This window comes from Lycium barbarum, chromosome 10, assembly GCF_019175385.1.
Source record: "Lycium barbarum isolate Lr01 chromosome 10, ASM1917538v2, whole genome shotgun sequence".
Lineage (NCBI taxonomy): Eukaryota > Viridiplantae > Streptophyta > Magnoliopsida > Solanales > Solanaceae > Lycium > Lycium barbarum.
In genome coordinates this window covers 102,696,916-102,711,192 of record NC_083346.1, presented here as the reverse complement: position 1 = coordinate 102,711,192, position 14,277 = coordinate 102,696,916, and the positions used below count along the sequence as shown (strand labels likewise).

General features: G+C 34.2%; 1 protein-coding gene across 1 annotated transcript; it reads left to right on the top strand.

Annotated features, from left to right (window-relative positions):
• Positions 1–950: 950 nt before the first annotated feature.
• LOC132615697 (ABC transporter G family member 21) lies at positions 951–6,211 on the top strand. The gene is made up of 5 exons (XM_060330307.1): positions 951–1,618; positions 1,975–2,776; positions 4,176–4,367; positions 4,474–4,652; positions 5,310–6,211. Exons 1-5 carry the CDS (start codon positions 1,403–1,405, stop codon positions 5,955–5,957), a joined length of 2,037 nt encoding a protein of 678 aa, XP_060186290.1. The 5' UTR covers positions 951–1,402; the 3' UTR covers positions 5,958–6,211.
• The last annotated feature ends 8,066 nt before the right edge of the window (positions 6,212–14,277 follow it).

The window sequence follows — 14,277 nt, the reverse complement described above, 5'->3', positions numbered from 1 at the left end:
ATATTCTCATGCTAGAAGTTAAACTCTTTTGGAACATCTGCTCTCCAGCCACACAAATATGCACTTTAATTTCCATTTTTTCCCCAGGCTGGCTATCCTCAAATTTGCTATTGCCCTCTTAAGTGAATATTCGGACAAAATCAAAGAGACGGTTCTCGCTGCTACAAATTGCACAACCCTTTTAGCTATATATATTGTTAACAAAGCTGAACATGATGATGTTGATTCGTATGATTAATTACATATGATACAAGAAGAATGACCCTTCTTCAAATAATATATAAAAAAAAAATTCTTAGATTACATGAAGACAGTCCCATTTTTCTTGAGATAAAACAATATTCTAGTTCCTTCCATGCATTCAGGTAGATGTAAAATAAATATTTAAGTGTTGATTCACCAATAACCAACAATAGTAGGTGGTTTCTTTCCATTTGCTGATTTATATTAGCGGAGATAAAAAAAAAATAGTAGGTGGTTTCTTTCCATTTGCTGGTGGGAGGTAGTCGGTATCTCGTGGTATTAGTCGTGCGCACAAATTGCCCCAGAACCACAGTCATAATAATAATAATAATAATAATAATAATAATAATAATAATAATAATAATAATAATAATAATAATAATAATAATAATAATAATAATAATAATGCTCTTAGCATCTATACTCCCTCTCTCCTAAATTTATGTTATCACTTTTTTTTTTTTTAAATCCACCTCAAAAGAATACATTTTTTATACGTAGAAATAGTTTAACTTTATATTTTAAATTTTATTTATAAAAATATTTATGATTTTTTAGATCACAATTTTAAAATTTTCTTTTTTAAACATCATACCGAATTAAAGTACGTGCATCACACAAATAGGGACGGAGGGAGTCCTAAGCTTTATCTCATGCATATATATAAGGAATCACATACACCTATACATTAAACAAAGTGGAAAACTTGAAAGAGGCATCCATTATAATACGGCAAAATTAAATACATCACCCCTAGATCACTTCCAAATTGACAACTCCTTTTGTGGGTCTCTATTATTAACTCCTATATCATGTCTCGAACACACAGTGCTTCTTCTCGTGCATTTCTCACTTTAAAGCTCCATTCTCTTTTCTTCATTTGCATGTGATTTATTTTCCTTTCCCTCTTTAATTTCTCTTCTCCGTAACAAATCCATTTACCTCTTTTTTCTCACTCATTACCCTTTTTGTTTCTAGCTTATCCCGTCTCACTAGTCGGCCGTGCCCTCCCAATTATTTTGAGGTCATATTTAGTATTTAGAGTTTATCTTGATTTGGTACTACTTTCGTGCACGTCCCTTTTTCCTCCTCCTCCTCATCTCCATTCAAAGCCTCGAACAGTTTGATAGTTTTTTTAGCTTTAAGATAAGAGTTAAAAATGTTGCCTCATGATCAAGAGAATAGTAGCATCAATGGTGGTTCGAGTAACGTTCTTGTACTTACCCGAATGGAGAGCATTTCACTTCAAATCGAACCAACTGGTCCAACATGTAATGTTAGTCCTCGTGTGAACGATGAAATCACAGATCATCAACAATCACACCATGCCAAATTATCAGTTCTTCGTGAATCTTTACGCCCCGTGACACTTAAGGTACTTAAACTTCTCTACACTGACAACACAGCTTCACTGAAAATATTGCATGCAGTTGAAATATACTATTGCAGAGTTGTATATGGTAGCAATATAATATTGCAGTAAATTGTATAAGGTACAACAAATATTCTTAAAAAACACCGATGAATTTGGAGAAGAAATCACTATTTCAATTATTTCACCATTGATGAATATAGCTTCACTGAAATTATAGTACACTGTTACTGTAGACTGTATATTGTTACCGTATATTGTTGCAGTTTACTTGTATAACGAACTTAATTTAATTGTCTTTGGTCCAATTGACCTAAAAGTTTAATTTAAGGGTGTTTATTTTGATTTTATATTCGCAGTTTGAAGATGTTTCATACACTATCAAATTGGAAAGCGACAATAAAGGAGGGTGTTTTTCTTCACATCAACAAAAACAAACTCGCATGTTACTCCAAGGTGTCACAGGAACAGTTAAACCTGGTGAACTTTTAGCCATGTTAGGTCCCTCAGGAAGTGGCAAAACAACTCTCCTAACAGCCTTAGCCGGTAGATTACCCGGGAAATTCTCGGGTACCATAACGTACAACGGACAACAATTTTCGAGCTCAATGAAACGAAAAATTGGTTTCGTTACACAAGATGATGTGCTATATCCTCATTTAACAGTCCTCGAGACGCTAACATATGCTGCTTTATTAAGGTTGCCTAATAAGCTAACAAATCAAGAAAAAATCGAGCAAGCCGAGTTGGTTATTATGGAATTAGGATTAACAAGATGTAAAAACAGTATGATTGGCGGACAACTATTTAGGGGTATTTCGGGTGGAGAAAGAAAACGAGTCAGTATTGGACAAGAAATGTTAGTGAACCCTAGTTTATTATTGCTTGATGAGCCCACTTCTGGTCTCGACTCAACCACGGCTCAACGTATCGTGGCAACGTTACGTTGGTTGGCTCGTGGTGGTCGGACAGTGATCACCACCATACATCAACCTTCGAGTAGGTTGTTCTGGATGTTCGATAAGATTATTGTGTTAACCGAAGGTTGTCCGATTTATAGTGGGAAAAGTAGCCTTGTTATGGAGTATTTTGCAGCGAATGGTTATGCTCCTGGATTCAATTTCATGAACCCTGCTGATTTTCTGCTTGATCTTGCTAATGGTATGTAATTTTTCTTCTTGTTATGTATATGTCTTTTGAATATTCCACTTTTCTTATTGGTATATAAAAACTGCTACTTCCTCTACTCGATTTTACGTGACACCCTTTCATTGGGCACAAAATGTAAAAAAGAAAAGAAGACTTTTGAAATTGGTGATCTAAAACAAATCATAAATATTTGTGTAGTCATAAATTATCTTATTAAGAGTAAAATTAAAATTTTAAAGTTAAACTATTTTAATTATAAGAATGTGACATTGTTTTTCTCAAGCGAACTAAAAAGGACTGTTGTGCCATTTTAGAAGGACAAATCAAAGGGAGTACTACTTAAAAGTGCATAGAAGTCATATAACGTCTTTTAATGATATTTAGCCTATATTAAGCAGGATTGCTAATCTATAAGTACAATTTGTTTTACATGTGAGATTTTCCTTATTGAGTGTAAATCAAGATTCAAGCTCATATATGTCTTAAGTACCAGAAGCGATTTGATGCTGTCGAAAAAAAGAATGCTGAGTCAACACTAGATAAAGTCAGGAAATTGACTGAAAATTGTCTATATATGGTGAATCTTTTCCAATGGTACCTTTGTTTTCAGTGACTTCTTCTCTGTCAAATATTATCACTGCGTACTTTCATTTTTAAGAATATGTTTCTTTTCTCTAATTGTCTTCTTCTTTATCAAACATTTGTCCTTTCCATTTGGATTTTTAGGTCAAATAATCCCATGAAAAAGAAAAGAAATAAATTTAAATAAGACAAATTCAAGCATGCTATTTGGATATATAATTGGCAACATTCGCTGAGATTTGACTTGACGGATCATATTATTCTCTTTTAAATAATTATTTGCCAATTCAGGATTATCTTTCTTCCCATCCTTTGGTTCTTAAATTTCAAGAGTTATAATAGTTTAGCTAATTATTTAGCCAAAAGTGAAACAATTAGTACCTAATCATAATTGTTTATCATAATAAAGACTTTAGTTTGCCCCCTCCTCAAGCCCTTTAATTAAAGTTGTCGTATCATTTTCTTTTTACCTTTTCGTTCGGTCCCATTGTCCTTTTATTATTGAGTGAAACACATCTTCCACATAAAAAATCAAAAATTAAATATTCGGACAGGTTGCCAGTGCGATACTTGTTTATCATGTGTGCATAATAATAGAAATTAACAGTACAATATTAATTGTCCTTTTATGATTTGTCAAATGCAAGTTCTATTAATGGTTATCCTACTATAAATTACCATTAAACCTCCTTATAACGACGTCCTTTATTAGCTGTTATTGCGAGATGTTATTATAGTGAATAAAGAAAACTGGGTCGTTATAGTGAAATATTATTATAAAGGATGACTATTATAGAGAGGTTTGACTGTGACTTAAAAAATGTTGCAGGTATTACACCTGATACAAGGCACGATGATCAACATGAAGTTCTAGTGAAACCAGATCAATCTGACAATCAAAATGCAACCAAACAGTCCTTAATAAACTCTTATAGAAAGAATATTTATCCATCATTGAAAGAGGAGCTCAATCAAAGTTGCAGGCCCCCAATTCGTTCAGGAGGACGAACATCATCAAGATGTACGTGAAACTTTTATATTATCAGTGTCATTTAACCTATTGTGGCGGGTTGTTAGAATATTTTTTCAGTGCATAAAAGTAACTAGAATAATATAATTTTTGTCAGGTCCTGAAGATCAATGGACCACAAGTTGGTGGTTGCAATTTAAGGTTTTACTTGGTAGAGGACTTAAAGAAAGAAAACATGAGGCCTACTCTGGTCTAAGAATTTTCCAAGTCATGTCTGTTTCATTTCTGTCTGGTCTACTCTGGTGGCATTGTGATACTAACCATATAATGGATCAGGTGATATTCAAAATTCCTCATGTAGCCTCTAAACCTGTTTTATACGTTATAAATTGCGTGATCATTTCATTTAAAAGCTTAATCTGTTAAAGAGAACACATTTTATTTACTTAATCATGTCTTCAACGCAGCCCCTCAGTAAGAACCCGGTGTCCTTTTAGGGCTTTTTCATCTTTGGCCCACCGGCCGAAATTAATTATGGACACTAGCCAAAATTAATTATGGACACAAAACATATGCATTGATCATGTATATAATATGTATATTAGAAGTATATTTATGTTTAAAATATCTATATTTAATATACAAAACATATACATTTGCTTGATATTATTTTTGGCGGCCCAAAGAGTTAATTATCCCTTCTTTCTTTCTTTTTATGGGCCAGACACTTGTAAAGTCTTATTGATAATGAGTGACGGTGAAACTTGAATTCAAGACTTATACCTGCTTAGATGTTGTTGAATGGTGTACGTCGTCTAATCTAAAAACTTAAATTACACAGTTTTATTTACTTAATTATGTCTTCAACTTCTATATAGAAAATTTAAGTAAGAGTTTTCTCAAAATTATACCTTTGGTGACATAAAAATTGGACTACTTATTCTAATTTTTCCCTATAACATAAATTCCTAACAATGTAATTGTGTCCAACAGGTGGGATTACTATTTTTCTTCTCAATATTCTGGGGATTCTTTCCACTGTTCACTGCCATATTTGCATTCCCACAAGAGCGTCCGATGCTTATAAGGGAGCGTTCCTCCGGCATGTATCGCCTTTCGTCTTACTACTTCGCGCGAACTGTAGGCGATTTACCAATGGAACTTGTACTTCCAACAATATTTGTGACAGTAACATATTGGATGGGTGGCCTAAAGCCTTCATTTCTCACATTTATGCTGACCCTTTTGATCATACTCTTGAATGTGCTAGTTTCTCAAGGACTTGGCCTAGCACTTGGTGCAATACTAATGGATGTGAAACAAGCCACAACATTGTCCTCAGTCTTGATGCTTGTATTTTTACTAGCCAGTGGATACTACATTCAACACATTCCATTTTTCATCAATTGGCTCAAGTACATTTCATTCAGCCACTATTGCTACAAACTTCTACTTGGAGTTCAGTATTCAAGGAATGAGGTTTATGAATGTGGAATTGGGAAATATTGTGAAGTGTTGGAATTCCCAGCTATTAAGGTTCTTGGCATTGACAATTTGGTACTTGATGTGGTGGCTTTGGTTGTTATGTTGGTGGCGTATAGGCTTTTGGCATATGTTGCTTTGAGGTTGTGGCATCAATAACTATAGGAGTGTGATTTATACTACTGAAAAACGGGAATTAGCAATGGACAAAATCTCTAGCTAAATAGCAAATTCTGACGCTAATCCTATTTGGTGACAAATTATCAAAAAAATTCAGATAGCTATGAGCGATTTAGCAACAGATTAGCAACGAAGTTCGTGGCTAATTTTAGTTTTTTTTTTTTTTTTTTTTTGTAGTGTTTAGACAAGATTTGTATTGATTTCTTGAAGTTAATTAAATAAGTTGATTTATATATTCAGATATTAATTAGGAAGTAACCTTGACAAGAAAATTTGTTGTGAAATGTACATTGTACTATCTGCTTAATGTAATACAAACTTTTATTGTCAAGAAAGGTCTTTCTTGCTATTATGCTTTAGTGATTTAAAAAAATAATGTCAATGGTGTTATTATGTCCCTAATTGATGTGATAGAAATTAAACAGTTGTCAAAGTATCTTATTCTTGAATGACATGAGTAGAACCTAACTTTCATGTCTTGATGATAGAAAGTTGAGAAAAAGGAAGAAGCACAATACCCAATTTCTTTAATTAGTATACATCCTTTCACATCGAGCAATTATTGCCCCAAATTTTTATTTTTCCAGCAGGCTAATTAGCTTTATCATGGAATGTTACAGATCCTGGAAGATAAGGGTGTTTTTAACAATATCTTCAGTTTGCATTAGTGCAATACAGTGCATCAAGTAGTACTCTTTTTCAACTTCCTAATGTCTTAAAAAACTATTGAATGTTAGAATGACATGAGACGAAATGGAATAAAATGATATTGATGCTTCATATAGTCGATTCTAACTAGTTAGTCAGAAATTGAAACATAATTATTGTTATTGTGATATTCACGATATTTAAAAGTGCTCTTATGTTTATGCTTGACCAAATAGGGTGTCTGTCGTGTAGTAATATCTTTTTAACAATTCATCGTGAATGAAAAAAGAAAAGAAAAGAAAAAGAGTTTTGAAGATATTTTCCCAATTAATTACAGTAACCATATTACCCTTGAACTCTCAGAAACAAGATTAGGATAGTGAGACCATTAAATAAGAAATTAAGAGTCTTTTTTTCATACGTGGATGTAACATTGATTCTCTTAGTTGAGTTGTGCCCAAACTTAGCACCTCATCAATACATTTCATGCCCAACTCATTGAACGAATCAAATGAGCTTGTGCTGAATTTGCGACCCCTATTGTGACCTCCACCATTAAGTTTAACAAAGAAATAAACAAGGAGAGCAAGAAGAGAAGAAAGTTCAACAAATTCAAACTTGAAGTCTTGGTTGCTTGACTTGCTTCTCTACTTAGTCCATATGGGATGCAGAGTGGAGCTGGGGTTGGCCATGTCCTCCCCGAAAATTGGGCCTCTTCTTCATACCAAGCTTAGGCTTTGTGGCTTTGTGTTTTGGCATTTGGCATTATAAAAGTTGGCAAACTTGCGGTGTATTTCTCGTGCATTTGGGCGAGACTCTCCCCTTGTCCGCCCAGGTTGAGTGATTTTTCGTCATATGTATTTAAGAATACACTCAAATACAAGAAGAAGAAGCTAGGAAAAATATGTAAGAAAAGAAATGTTGTTAGCTGGGTTCGAATCTGGGCGGGCAGGGTGAGAGCCTCTCCCAATAACCAGTTCAGCCCCTCCAACTTTATGTATTTTGGTGTAGCTACGAATGGTAATTTACAAAATCACTGTAGTTACTAAATACAAATAAATTAAAAGGTAGTTATTATCAATAATTACCTCTTAGAAAAAGCTACATCAAGTAAAAATTCCATAAAAGTTTTGGACAATTTTCTAAATGGACCATATGAAGATTAAGAAGAAAATTCAAAGATTTTACTTGTTAGAGGTTCCAACTGCAAAATAAGAAAAATGCTTAAACCTGATCAGAAAAGGAGTTGTTTTTTCCTTATATGGTCAGTTCAGTTAACTATTTAAAGTACATTCTTCTGTTTGAGGGTTAATTTCACTGATGGTGACTCAACTTCTTCTTTGTAACAATAAAGTTACAAAACTATCTTTTGTAACAATAAATTAAGGACTAACTATTTGTAATACTAAAGTCACGAAGCTAGTTTTTGTAACAATAAAGTTACTAAACTCACTATTTGTAATACTAAAGTCACGAAACTAGTTTTCGTAACATAAGTTACTAAACTAGTATGTGTTAATTTCCCAAAAATACAAATCATCAAACAATGACATGTCATTGCGAAATTATCATTTTGTCATTGTGTACATGCCACATGAGAAAAAACTAACATTGTCATCACCTACATTTTAAACATAAACAATTAACGACACATTAAATTAAAAGAAGCGAAAAGAACAACTTGTTGCAAATCATATACACAAATCTGGAAGAGCTGCTAAGACACACTTTAATTAATGGATCTTGAGTCTAACTCAACTGTAAAGGAGAATTGCCCAAAACCATATAAAAAAACCTCCCCTCCCTAAGTAGGCCGATGTGGGACTCAATATCGTCATTGTTATCGAGAATCCTTCACTAATATAAAAGCGCTTAAAAACTAATACGAGGAATGGGCTGTTTTCTCCTTATATGTCAATTACATTAACAATAATATAACGTACATCCTCCCATTTGCCCTTACATTTTGCTAAAAGTGCTTTTGTCCAAAGAATTATTTTTACCACTATATACTGGTAAAATCATAAAATGGAAGAGTGCCCTCGGCCTTATGATATGACATGTTCGGCAATATTAGGAGCCCAAGACTTTTGTAACCCAAAAATAAATTTTTGGAATCAAAATAACCCATTAAAAAAAAATGTCACGCCCCGAACCATGGCCTGGGCGAAACACGGCACTCGGTGCCTTACTGCATGTGACCGAGCGAACCACATGGCTTGCTGAATCATCATGAGGCATAACATGAGCGGAATTTAAAATGAATGCATGATGAGCCTTTACAAAATGCAATAAGTCATAATACTTAATCAAAATACTTGTTTAAACATGAGTGCGGAAATAACATGAATGAGCCAAAATGGCTATACGACTCCGAAAGTGTGACATGACATAACTGACTTGTCTAGTCTATGAAACCTCTAACATAAGTCTGAACATGGAAAACATACTCGCTGGGACAAGGTCCCCAGCATACCTTAGATGCATAGCTAATCATAAAATAAAGAGTTGACTAAACCCCGAATGAGATGGGCTCACCAATAAGCTAATACGAATGATGTCCTACTGACTAGATGCGTCATCCTGTAAATTAGTACCTGCATCGTGAAATGCAGGTCCCCGGGAAATAAAAGGGGACGTCAGCACATTGAATGTACTGGTATGTAAAGCAACTGAAAGAAATAACATGGGACATGAAAATAACATAACAGAGACTGAGCTGAAACATGATCATGAACATGAATACATATACATATATAACATGTGTAAAGTATCGTGAGTAGGGAGAGCAGTAAATATAACCGACAACATGGTCTGGTACTTGCGTCCTACAAGCAGAACACTCATACCTTGCCAGGGACATGAGATTTAATAATATTATGAAAGGATCCAGTCAGTATGAGAGATCGTCCTAAGCATGGGTGGAGCAATCCTCATCCTATGGTGGCTACGTAGTTTCAGGCTGTTTGAAGTCTTCTAGGTAATTAATGCAACTCCCAAAAACATGAACATGTAAAATAAGTGGCACTTGCTGCCCATAGTTTTCATGAATATAACTTGCTTGTACATGGATATCATGAAATAACTTGTAAACGTGGTTTCATGAAATAACTTGTATTTAGCATTTATGTATCTTGTATCATAGCATGAAAGTAATTATATAATATAGTTGCATGAAAACTTGTAGACATGTAGGATATTCATGAAATAATCATTTTAGCTAAAACATGCATGCAAGAACCCATGGAATACAAGATATAGGTTTTCATGGATTACGGACTGATTCTCAATAATCATATGGAGTTATTAAGAACACAATGATAGAATAATAGCAATTCATACATAATATAATCATGGATATGGTGTTGACACCCAATTTCGTCCCTCCTTTATTCCTATTTATTCCCTTGGGTTTCTAAATTTATTAACGAGCTAAATACCTTATTTTCATCACTATTTTAACGCTACTACTATTAATACTATTATTCTTTTTATTGTCATCTTGACTATTTTATTATCAACAACAATAGTATTATTTTATCACCATTTTAATAGATTGTAGTTATTTCATATCAAGATTCGACTTGTTAAATTAATTATAAATTCATATTTTATTAGTATCTATATACATGGTGGGGTTATAATATTAGTATTCCATTTTCTACGTATTGATCGTCGATTGCCATCACATAATAATATGTTGCACTTGCTATTAAATTAGAAACCCAATGAGTTTATACGGAAGAGGATTTTCAGCCAATTAATGGCCCAAATAGTCCAGCCTACACGTTTAATTCGGTACCAGCCCATTACCCCTCCTACCCGAACCGACCAGCCCATCACCCGCTTCTACCCGACCTGGCCCAATCTTCTCTTTTCATCCCCTAAAACCTAATGAACCGATCGGTTCTCTTTCACGCGCCTCTCGCTCTCTCTCTATTCTTCCTCTCCCCTCTCCATTTAGGGTTAAACCCTAATCACCTTTAGCCCTAAACCGTCCTGTCCACACCATTTCCACACAAAAAATTGTCACTACACCTGCTTCGTCTGAGCCTTCTGTCGTTGACAGGGAAAGACACTCACTTTTCTCGCTTCAAACGCGACAGATCTTCAAAAAACGAGAGTGGTCGAACCATTTTCGGAAATATCGAAGCTGAATCACGTGAAGATCTGTTGAGATTTCAACGGATCCATTTTGATTCATTTTTTTTTGAAACCCTAGATATTAAAGTCCCGCCCAATTTTGAACCTGGCAAACCCTAAATCATCCTATAAATACTCACGTTTTGATCCAACAAGGGGAGTTCTTTTCAGCCGCCTGAACCCCCCCTAAAAATATTTACACTTTTTTCACTATACCTAGGAATACTCAGTTTGAAGGATTAAGTCGTTTATCCTTTCTGCTGTTACTTTAAAATCGAGTGTAGATCAGGCATCGACGCCCAGTTCACTGCACCAACAAAAGGTAATATCTGAGACCATTGCATTTTTAGTTCCTGAAATATATAGTAGTAATGCTTATTTGACTTGTTGGAAGCCATGGTTTAGGATTTTGTTTCATCATGTTTAGGTTTGTTTGGTTCTCTGTTTTGTTTAGCCAGTCGCTTATGTCAAAATATTATGCCGAAGTTCTGGTTCCGAGTCATTTTCATGTAATCATGATATTAAGATCTAAGTAATATCCTGTTTGTGCTTAGTTTATGATAGTTCGTACATATTTGATTGTTATCTTAGTCTAAAATTAGCTAATTTGGTCATCTGTTTATGTAGGCAAACCTATTTATTTTGTTTTGTTGTTAAGTAGTAGAAGTGCTAGCATAGCTCACTTTTAGTTTAGTTATGTGTTTTCACTTGGCTTGTTTTCTGCTCATTTGTTAGTTAATGATGGTTAGTATGATCTCTTGTTTGGTTGTTGATATATGGATCATTAATGTGCTAAGTTTGATCAGTTTCAATGCTTAAGGGTTTTTAAGTACTGCCATTGGTTAAGTGAACTGACATTCTGCCTATATCATGTATGAGTTATATAGTATTAGCTCATAAGGTAGTTTAGTATAACTTAATCTAAAAGGGGCTAACTTAATCAGGTCCTTAAGTCGGTAATTAAAATCTTGAAGTTTGATAGCATTTAATCTATATATGATTCTGACTGAATTCTTAAATGTTGAGTTGTTAAACCAAAAATAAGCTATATGTTGAAGATAGGGTGCTACCAAATGGTTTTTTCCTAAGTCTTAATATATGCTTAGTTAAGGAGCTAATTTGTTCAAGTTTTAAAGAGTTGTCTTACCGCCAAACTGAAACAGTGTGTGATGAAAATTCAGCTTTTGCATTCCCATGTCTAAATGTCACCTTAGCCTAAAATGTGCTTATGAATTATGTCCATTTATGCCTTCTTTATAGTTGTGAATGAAATGTTTATCATGAACCAAAATGTTGATCTTGCACTGCTTGCATTACACTGTCCTCAGATCTGAAACCTGATTTCCTTAGATCACATCTTATCTCTTCTTGCTTCATATTGTTTTAAGTCATCTCTGCCCGTGACCAAACTGAAACTGCTCCACTGATTTTGGGCCTACTTTATTCGTTTCTTTTGTTACTTGGACACGTTATTGGGTCTGCACTTGTTTTCCTTTAACTGCTTTGTTGGTATTGGGCCTTACGGTCCATTTTATCTATTTTTCTATGCCATCAGTTAGGCTGTGAGCTTTTGTTTGGGCTGGATATTTCCTTCGCATATGATCATTATCTTTAAGTTTTCCATGTATGATGATCGCGTATACTATAAAATTATGCCGTGCTCTAATCCTACTTTTTCTTTTCTTTTGTTTTGCATGATACACCGGAGTCGAAGAGTCTTACTTTAAGACTCGATGTCACCCCGCGAAGGCTTGAAATATGCATCCACTGTGCCACTCATATCTCTCATCCTTTTCGAAACTTATCCAAACTGAAGGAAGCGAAGAATGAAAGGAAATGGCGAGCAATCAAATATGTTCTTCCATTTGATTACTATACTCGATAATTTTTATTTTTCCTCTTCAGTGGTTATCATAGATACTTGCTGCTTTGTTTTTCAGTGATCTGGCCGAACTCGAGGCATTAGAAATTAACCGAAATCAGGTTTTGATATCTAGAGAACACCTAGTTATTAATCAAGTTATTTGGCATGTAGGATCATCACTTCTAGATAATAGTTATTCATTTTATCACATGAAAATAGTATCTAGCTATAAGAACTTTGAATCTATGATTAAATTAGAGTAGGAATATACATAGCTTCATTTCTGTTATCCTAAATTTCGGAAAGATTTTATATTTCTCTAATCTAGCTTAATTCGTGAGGATACTTTATCCAAATGCTTTCATGAAAAAATCAAATTTTCAAAAAGTCCAAACCTTTCTGTATGTAAATGTCGTTATCTAGCCTAATAACAAATTCAGCTTTTTTCTTGCTTCGGGAAATGGACGTTATTATTTTGCTTATAACTAAAGCCCTTTTTATGAAAATTATTATATTTTCTACAAGTCTTATTTAAAAAAAAAAAAAAAGCATTATTAGCCTTAATTAATTAACATAAGTCCGGTCGGTTAACCATTATTAATGGATTTTAAAGGGTGCCTAATACCTTCCCTTTAGATTAGTTTGGACCCTTACCTAGATCTTTTGGTTTCGTAGGCATTAAAACGGAGTTAACTTTAGATAATTACTTTAATTAACCTTAGGTATCCTAAGTCACCATAAGTAATTAGGTGGCGACTCCATAACTCTAATTAACCCCGGAATTACCGGGATGTTATAAACTATTCTGACTCCGGTTAAAATAGGGTATAACACATGGGCCTAGGGTTATCATGAGCATGGTATAGAAACCCTAGTTTTAGTAGAGAATCATAATTTATGGATTTTGAGGCGTGGGGAAGAACAACGATGTTCTCACACGTAGATGGTAACTCTACATACTTGGTAATGCTCCAAACTTGAATTAATGATTTTAAATTTGAAGAAGATTTCCAAAATCTTGAATTCTTGAACCTTGAGATGGGTTTTCTTGAAAACCCTAGTTTATGAACAATGATTTCTTGCTTAGATTATTAGAGTATATGTTAGAATTGAGTTGGAAGGGTTTGGATTGACTTACCTTGATGTTTTGGATTGTTGCTAGGGCTTGGAATTGTGAATAATGAAATAAAAGAACTCAAGGCTTGAATTTATACAAAAGTGAGGCGGAAGTTATATGGACTTATTATACGGTCCGTATAATATGACCATATTTTATCATGGCTGAAACCGGAACGTCGATTTGAAGTTTCATGACGTGCGGACGAGTTATACGGTCCGTATAAAATTATATGGGCCGTATAACAAGTTCGTATAACATGATCAGTGAACGGACTGCACTGTAATCCTTCAGTAAAATGGCCATAACCTTTTGTACAGATGTCCCCTTGACCCCCATAATATATCGTTGGAAAGGTATTTCAAAGGGATACAACTTTAATTTAGGAAGTTTTCCCAAATTCCTAATTCAAGTACCCGAAAACAGGCCATAAGTACAGACTGTCCTAGACTTAGACAAATTTAGAAGGCCTTAAGAACTTCACTTTTTGGTTTGACTTCAAAACGACTGTTTATCACCCGAGTTCA

Bases quoted from the DNA above. Each gene is read 5' to 3' on its own strand.
- LOC132615697 (XM_060330307.1), top strand. From the start codon at position 1,403: ATGTTGCCTCATGATCAAGAGAATAGTAGCATCAATGGTGGTTCGAGT. The intron at 1,619-1,974 runs GTACTTAAACTT...TTATATTCGCAG, and splicing joins TACGCCCCGTGACACTTAAG to TTTGAAGATGTTTCATACAC. The intron at 4,368-4,473 runs GTACGTGAAACT...AATTTTTGTCAG, and splicing joins AGGACGAACATCATCAAGAT to GTCCTGAAGATCAATGGACC.